Consider the following 8,700-nt stretch of genomic DNA (forward strand, 5'->3'; position numbering starts at 1 on the left):
TCAAAACCCATTAGGTTTACAGTAATATGAAAAAAAATTTAGTTTATACAGAAATAGTATCTAAAATGATCTCAATTTCCAAAGTTAAAGCAAAAGATCTAATCTAAACACACAATATTAGGCAGGATTTATTTGTTTGGAAAAGAACCCAGTCTTTTGTGAAATTTAGAGGGTATCTTTGAATATTTTATCATTGAATGTTAATTCTTGCAAAAAGTAAAATGTAAATGGCAATTTGTTTGATGTTAGATTCCTTTTAATAACTAAATTATTTAAGATAAAAAAATGCATATTGAATCAAGAAAATCAGTTTTAATACAGAATTTGATTATTGGGGCCATTTTTACCTACCTGTCATATGGGGGCCATTTTTACCGGGGCCATTTTTTCCGGGGCCTTTATTTCCGGGGCCATTTCTTCCGGGGCCATTTTTTCCGGGGCCATTTTTTCCGGGGCCATTCTTACCGTACACCGTTATAAACAATGCAAATAAACAGTAGTTAAAGCATGTGGATCAATTGTGTGTTTGAATCACAAGTTCATGTATGGGAAAAGGGAGAGGCTTACTTTCTCACAAACTTAGCAATAAATTGTCTGCTTAGAGTTTATTCAAAGAAGTATTGCTTTTAGTAAACTGAATAATTAGGAATACATTTATTTAAGTAACTAATTTAGTTGCATACTTGGTTTTTACTCATCACTAACTAAATCCAAGTGCCTACTACTGGCTTAGAATTATATATACAGTAGTTATGTATGGCAATTATGCTAAGAATTAAAATGGCATGTGATTGTGAGGGTAGGGTGATTATGGTAGGATTAAGTGGTAAATCCCACAAACCTCCCAAAACACACTGTAGAAAATCAAACAATTCAATTGTGATTGACTGACTTGGTATATCAATAAGAAAATTAAATACATTCATAACTATTTTTTAGTTAAAATTTAGATTTTGTTATAAAAAAATACTTGCAAATACAACACAAACATCTAAACACACTGCAAACCCCATCTAAACCATAAAATTATGATTGTAGAACTCTCTTTTTCTTAAAAAAAATAATAATAATTTTATGTTCATACTAACCCACTGTTTGTGGGGTTTACCAATACACAGATTGAATTTCTGGAAAATTGTGATTCCTCTACCGTGAAATCGGCCACAAGTAAATTATTTTAGTATTAATAAACGCATGATTTATGTTGATTTATTGATTTTGTTGTTGCTATTTTTTTAAATTTAAATGGAAAAAAAAATAAAAGTGTAATTAATGGCTTTTTATTTATCTTTGAATATTTTATCATTCAATATTAATTCTTGCAAAAAGTAAAATGTAAATGGCAATTTGTTTGATGTTATATTCCTTTTAAAAACTAAATTATTTAAGATACAAAAATGCATATATTGACTCAAGAAAATCAGTTTTAATACAGAATTTGATTATTGGGGCCATTTTTACCTACATGTCATATGGGGCCATTTTTACCGGGGCCATTTTTTCTGGGGCAATTTTTTCCAGGGCCATTTTTTCCGGGGCCATTTTTTCTGGGGCCATTCTTACCGTACACCAGGTGGAGTATGTAGGCGATGTAAATTAAAGAATTTGTGAAATCAAGCTTCTACTGCTTGAAAGGTAATCAGACATAAACCACCCAGGACATAAACCACCCGGACGAAAACCACCCAAACTGGAATATACCATTGTGAAAGTAGGGTGGGCAGTGGGGTGGACAATGCTGGGTGTTTTTATCACCTTGACAAGGATAGATTACACTGACTGACCTTTAATTCATTCAACTCTTTTGACAACATCACTTTTTACATTTAAATTATTATTATTAAAGTGAAATATCTAATTGAAAATTATTTTTAAGGGAGTAGGGATGGTAAGGGATAGGTCCTTATAGAAATTTATATAAATTTAGAATAATAAAATATTAGACAAATACTATAAAGATAAAAACATTAATGTATTAAAACTTTACTACAAATTTTACATTTTAATTTCCATAAAGCTTTGAAGTTAATTGTTGTGTTAAAATCATTAAAAAAATACAAACTTTAAGCACACTGATTACTGAGATCTACAATGATTATTAACACACATGCATGTTGTCAAAAGAGTTGAATGAATTGAAGGCGTATAATAGGTCACAGTCACAGTGTAATCTATCCTATTGTGAAGGTGATAAAAACAGGTCCACCCATCATTTTCCACCCGACTGCCCACCCTACTGTCACAATTGTATATTCCAGTTTGGGCGGTTTTCGTCCGGGTGGTTATTGTCCTGGGTGGTTTATGTCCTACTGAAAACCTCAATTAAAACAATCTATGAACAGAAACAGACAACAAAATGTAGCAGTATACACCTCTGGCTTGTACATAAATATTTTCCTCAAAGAGCATGTCATCTGACCCTGTACAAAGTTTATATCCCATAACCATTCACTTTAAAAATAAATCTGCCTCTGGTTCAGTATGATTTTATGGATTTATGAACAAAAAAATTGCAATATATGGCTCTAAAAAGAATATAAATAAAACTGACAGGTTCAATATTCTTTATCAAGTTGTCTTTGTACTTCTTATTCCTAATTTTATATTTAATGTCTGTTCTCGGAACATAACAAAACAAGTATCAATATAGCTATAATGAAATTGAAACAAAATGAAAACATGTGATGTATTGCCTTCCTTGTGAAATGAAAATAGAAACCAAAATCATATAGCAAGTAAACAGTGCAATAAAAAATGCTAACCAAATGTTGTTAATGATACCACAAAATTATTCCTTATTCTATTCTATTCCATACATCTCTATGTAGTCTTAACTGGTGCCATGCTCTTTACAGGGGATTACTGAAGGGAATTGTTTTTTTACTATTATGAAAATTGCTTTATTATTATTGTTATAATTTTCATGCATTAAAATTGTAGCAACAAAATTTCTGTTAAATTACTTTTCTTCACTTTATTTTTACCATTTTTAATCTTATTGCCTTTTACGTCAACCTTGCTGCTATCTGAAAATTTCAATAAAATATTTTTAAATATTTCATTTTGGCAATTTCTTCATATAAATTATTTCCTGTTGGGACTCCTGTTTGTTTTAACATTTATACCAGTCTACGACAGGAAAGAATAATGTACCCTATAATTCTCCATGTTGTAGCAATAGTTTGGTTTTACAGGGTATGCCCGAGATTAATTGGTTTTTGAGCTAAGCGGAGCCAAGTTCTGCGCGAACATGTAGACCACCTATTCTATAAGTAAGAACCCTATGTAAATTTTTACTGTTCTCGTCCAAACGAACCCTTGGTGCATATTAACATTCTGCCCGCTAAACACGGAGATCACCGTGTTAACGGTTGACCGCCAAACACAAAGACACAAAGGTTTTTTTTATGGACTCCGATAGATGGGGTAATTACCAACATGTAATAACAATTTGGACACTGTATTAAGTCTGGACCATAAATATTATTTCACTATTTGTTTGTTTACATTAGCGTAGAGCAGTATTGATTTACATTTACAAAATCGCGATTATCTCAGCTTCATTGTGCGAAATTGCGTAAATCTCCAAAAGTGAGTCACTTTCATTTTACTGTTACGGGTCACAGATTGTGATTAGAATGAAGAGTTTGGTAAAGCTAAAATCCTTGTAGTCCTTGTAGTATTCACTACATGTCAATCTGATCACATACGCACACTTAACAAGCTTCGGAAATATGTTAAATTTTAAAATTTGCTGAAAGTCTGGCTGTGACTGATACTATTTTTTCAAACCCCTGGCGGTTAGAGTGCTGGCCATGGCCGCACAGCATGTAACACAAGACAAACAGGAATTATACCTCCATGATGAAACCAACACCTGCTTGTGATTGTGGGGGCAGCCAAACACATTGTGGAAGAGTGCCCAAGGAAAAAACTTGATGGTGGAATTACTCCTCTGCCATACTGTGACCTTACAGCGAGTTCGTGGTTATTTGACATTTTTATGCTATTCATTGCTTAGGTGGCTGCAATATTCATTGAGGACATGAAATACCCAGTGGCAGATCCAGGAATTTAAAAAAGAGGGGCCGCACTAGGGACATTTACAGATGGAAGGTGTAGACCACCTCAGGCCCACTATGGTTGGGGCTGAAGTATAAAATTTTATGGCTACGGTACCTCTAGATGGTCAGAAATGGCACTGTCAGACTTAAATTTTGATACTTTTCAAAATTCAGGAGGAGCCCCCCCCCCCCTTCAACAACCCTTTGAAATTGCCAATGATTTCTTTTTCTGCCTATATGTATTTTTTTTTAATAACAGTTTTACTACACATTCTGGTTGTGATGTGCAATTCATGGTGCCACTAGGTCTGTGAGTGTATAATTATGTTACTATGTTTTTAAAGTACCTGCTTACTTGCAGTAGCCAATAAGCCAATCAATTCTTTAGGATAAATAATGATTACAAGAATGCTCCTCCCTGGTAATCTGCATGGTCATAATAAATTAGTGATAAGCATTGCTTTGGATTGTCCACTAGCATAGGATGCTGCATATAGCATTCCCAAATGAAGTTCATTGGTTGTGGTTCTGTGATGTCATAACCCATGTGATGCAGTGGTGGACCATCAAGTTATGCTATGCATACCCATGGAGGAATACCTTTGTCTGAAGGAGGACACCAATTTGCATTCTGTAATGCCTCATTGCTTGGTGTGTCCCACTTCAGACCACACACAACAAATTGGGAAGCTCTATTTTGAATAGTCTGTATCCTTTTTAGGGAAGTTTGGTTAATGTTTCCCCAGACTACATTACAGTAAGTGAAACAAAATATGTAAAACAGGTTTCAATATCCAAATGATATTAACCCATACATATGTTCAAAATCATTTTGGTCTACACAAATATAATTTATAGAGTATAATGCAGAGCTAATCAAAACATGCACATAAAGCAAATTTAAACCCTTGAAATAACCTGCCCTTCATGCTAATTTGTGAATACCAGTATGTGAACCTGTACATACACACATAAATGTTTTATTTGTGATCCATTCTTCAGTTCCGAGACTACAACGTATAAAGATTTTGGCCACAAGAATAAAGCATACATACTTGTACACAATTAAATATATCATCTGTTTCTCTCTTCTGGTGTTCAAATTTTTAATTCATTATTTAATTTATTTTGTTATTTATCTTTTTTTATATACTTTGAAGGTTATTGTATATAATCTTTATTTAGTTTTATCAGTTTTGAAATACAACTGGACCATATGTAAAACAGGGTTTAATATCCAACTAATACTAACCTCTATACATCCCAATATATTTTTTGCTAAACAAAGCAAACATTGAAATTATACAGTTATAGTGCTGATTTAATCAAAACATGCACATCAAGCAAATAGATGCAGTAAGTGTTCCATTCTCAATCATTTCCCCATCTTTGTATATTATTACAGAAGATGGTTCGGGATGACCCTTTGCAGTGCATGTTGCAATGCCAGCTTCTGATTCAAATGTAATTGTAAGATCTATTATAATTGAGAAAAAAATCAGGTTTGGTTAATATGGGAAACTTTTTTCAAGTTTTTTTTAATACATTATAAAAAATAACAAGCAACCTTTACCTGAAAATTTGTCCTTATTGCGATAGAGAGGAAACGTGATGAAGCCACACGTTCATTTGATACAGCAACATTTAATATGGTGTTGATACAATAACTGTACTCTAATAAATGGTAATGTGCCCATTGAGATGATCAGTGGACATGATACTTGTGCATCACAAATAAAACCACAATGAGTAAAAAACAATTAGCACCACACTTTCTTGAAAAAAAAAGGTGCTCATTAACTGATTATTTTTCAATACGCTTGAACAGAAAATTTAAATCACAGAAATTGAACAGATAAAAGAAAATATAAAAATTAAAATATACACATACATATTACTTTCAAGTCAATATGATTACTGGTTTTGCCATCTTTTCCTCTGAATTTATCACTTTCAGCTTTACACATATACCTGCCACCATCAGCTGCAGTTGCAGCTTTAATGTGTATTTCAAGAGCATCTTCACTTGTAGTAAATCTAGAGCTGTCTGTGATGCTGAGTGCTTGTCCATCTTTATACCATGTGATACTAGGGTGCGGGTCACCATCAGGTTTACTACAGGTCAAGGTCACTGATTCATCTTCATAGACACTGCTTGCTGAGGCAGACAGTACAGGCTCATCTAGGTCTGATAAAAATTATAGTACTCAAATAAATACTTAAAACAAATACTGTACAAGTATATAAGGTTACACTTAAATCATGATTCCGTGACTTAGTGATTTAATTGATATGAATTTAAAAACAAAAATAGATCTATCAAATGTATCACCTTGTTTACTATAATTTCCAATTTTACTGGTCCAAATTAACAATATGTTTTGATTATATCGGTGGATCCGTAGAGAATTTCAATTAACTTTAAAAATTTTTTTTTTTTTTTTCAAAAAACCAGCTTACAATTTTGTTGCTTTATGCTTTGTAAACTGTAACAAGAGTAATACTACTATAATACTGTCATTATCACAACAAAAATGTTACTTTACTACTGTAATATCCAACTGACTTCTACAAATCAGATTTTAACCAAAAATATCAATTTGCAAAATTTACTTATTTATTTATTTATTTATTTATTTACTGCAAAAGCGCAGCCGTGAAAATCACCCTATCTCTTAACGGGAGGTCAACTCGGCCCCAGTTTTTTTTAGTTCTATCAAAAGCATTCAAGAACAAAAACTGCCTGGGCTCAAAGCTGGCCAAAGGAATTGGCATATTCCATTTTCTGAACTGAAGAAATAATGTTACCTGCTGTATCAAAGCCTTGTTAAATTTCATTATATGAATATGCTTGAAATTGGACATATCATATTTCTACAGTATTATGCCTAAATTGGTAATGTATTTTATAGTGTTTCACTAATGATTGATCGTTTAAAAAAGTTCATTTTTATATACCCTTTTTGGATAATGAAATCGCCCAAACACTGCACTGTGCAGCATGCTCAATCTGTTCATATTTGTTTTTCTTCACATGCCCAGTATTAAAAATGTTTTGGGTTATGTGGTCATAAAATGGCCCAAACCAATTGATATAATTGATTTGATGACTTCAAATATGGAAACAACTGATTTATTTTCTACTATTGATGTGATAAATACATCTATTTTGAATCTACTTGGTATTCAGTTATTTTGCTCGATTACAGTACAATTTTAAAATTTGTGAACAACTTTTACAGAAATGTAATAAATACAGAATGTAAATGTTGAGATATAATCTGCAATACTTACAATATACACTGAGGATGGAAAGATCTGAATTTATGGACTCCCAGCTTGCTGTCAGTATCTGACATTGAAACCTTTTCTGAGTATCACTCCTAACTGGCTTTGTGATAACCAGGTCAGCATTCCCAGGAGTTGTTCTTAAGCTGTAACGTCCACTTACAGTGTCTTTATTATTTACAATAATAGCTTCTCCAGTGTAGTTTACTTCCTTCCATATAATAGCCAAAGGTGCATTAGTAACTTGTGAATAGTTGCACGGTATCACCACTACACCATCACCTTCTTTGGCCACTACATCAACTGTTACAATTAACTGGCTATATACTTTTTTTTTTTTTAAACACACACAAAAAAAAACTTTATTATAATTTTGTAATTGTAAGTAAGGATGAGACTTGCTACAGCACAATATGCTTAACTTTAAAAAAAAGAAGGAATTAGATTATTTTAAGAATATATACTGTACAGTAAATATCAAACATCAAGGTGGTTTTTTTTTGTGATTTAAAAATGTCAAAGTGTACTTCTTTAAAATTAATAAAGATTTAGTTATATTCCACATTGAGATGTATATTCTTATAATTTATGGAAATTTTGTCTTGGAAAAATTATGATCATCACAAATTTGAATTCTTATAATTATCTACTTGGTATGGATATATTTACTGACTTAAACACACAATTGCTCCAGTTGTATTACAAATAAAATATGTGACTCCAAAATTGACCAATGACCATGTCAATTTAAGGAGGCACCTTTATTCAATATCATAAAACTTTTACAAAACCTTGTTGGCCATAAAGGGCCTAGACTAAACATTAAAGTGAAAAGGCCATATAAAATAAGATGCTGGCAATATTTCATGTTCTTGTCATGAGTATGAATATTTGAGGAAATTTATTATTACACAACACATGATGATAGCGATAAAAGTAAGTATGACATGCAATCTCTACAGAGTTGACTCAACTTACCATTAGGTACACACAGCAACAGAAGTAAAATCAAATACAGTAGTAACAACTGGAATAAACAATGAATATAACCAAGAAATAATATAAAAAATTACACTACATTATTATTAATTAATATTTAAAGTTTCTTCATATTTTTATTCTTCTAAGTGTTTGATGTTTATTTTTAAGACTGTATTTTTTATGGCTTTGAACATGTATTGTGTTTTGTAAAATTGTTTTCCAACTTTCAAATCTTGCCGAGCAAGTTAACTTTCTGTATGACAATGTTCTTGAATCTTGAATCTTTAGAAAATTACATGTGACAATGTTTTAAGACAACTGTTTTGATATCTGTTTATTTCATAATGTATAGATAATTGACAGTTAA

At 31.9% G+C, this 8,700-nt stretch overlaps 1 protein-coding gene across 1 annotated transcript; it reads right to left on the minus strand.

Annotated features, from left to right (window-relative positions):
- Nucleotides 1–5,389: 5,389 nt before the first annotated feature.
- On the minus strand, nt 5,390–7,655 carry LOC117115385 (hemicentin-1-like; the record flags this gene model as incomplete). Its single annotated transcript, XM_033259154.1, has 3 exons — nt 5,390–5,541; nt 5,956–6,252; nt 7,359–7,655. Coding segments are annotated over 3 exons (746 nt in total), but the record flags the coding sequence as incomplete, so codon positions are not given.
- Between the last annotated feature and the right edge of the window lie 1,045 nt (nt 7,656–8,700).

The sequence above is a fragment of the Anneissia japonica genome, unplaced genomic scaffold (assembly GCF_011630105.1).
Source record: "Anneissia japonica isolate Jap-2015-1 unplaced genomic scaffold, ASM1163010v1 scaffold287619_len20090_cov117, whole genome shotgun sequence".
NCBI lineage: Eukaryota > Metazoa > Echinodermata > Crinoidea > Comatulida > Comatulidae > Anneissia > Anneissia japonica.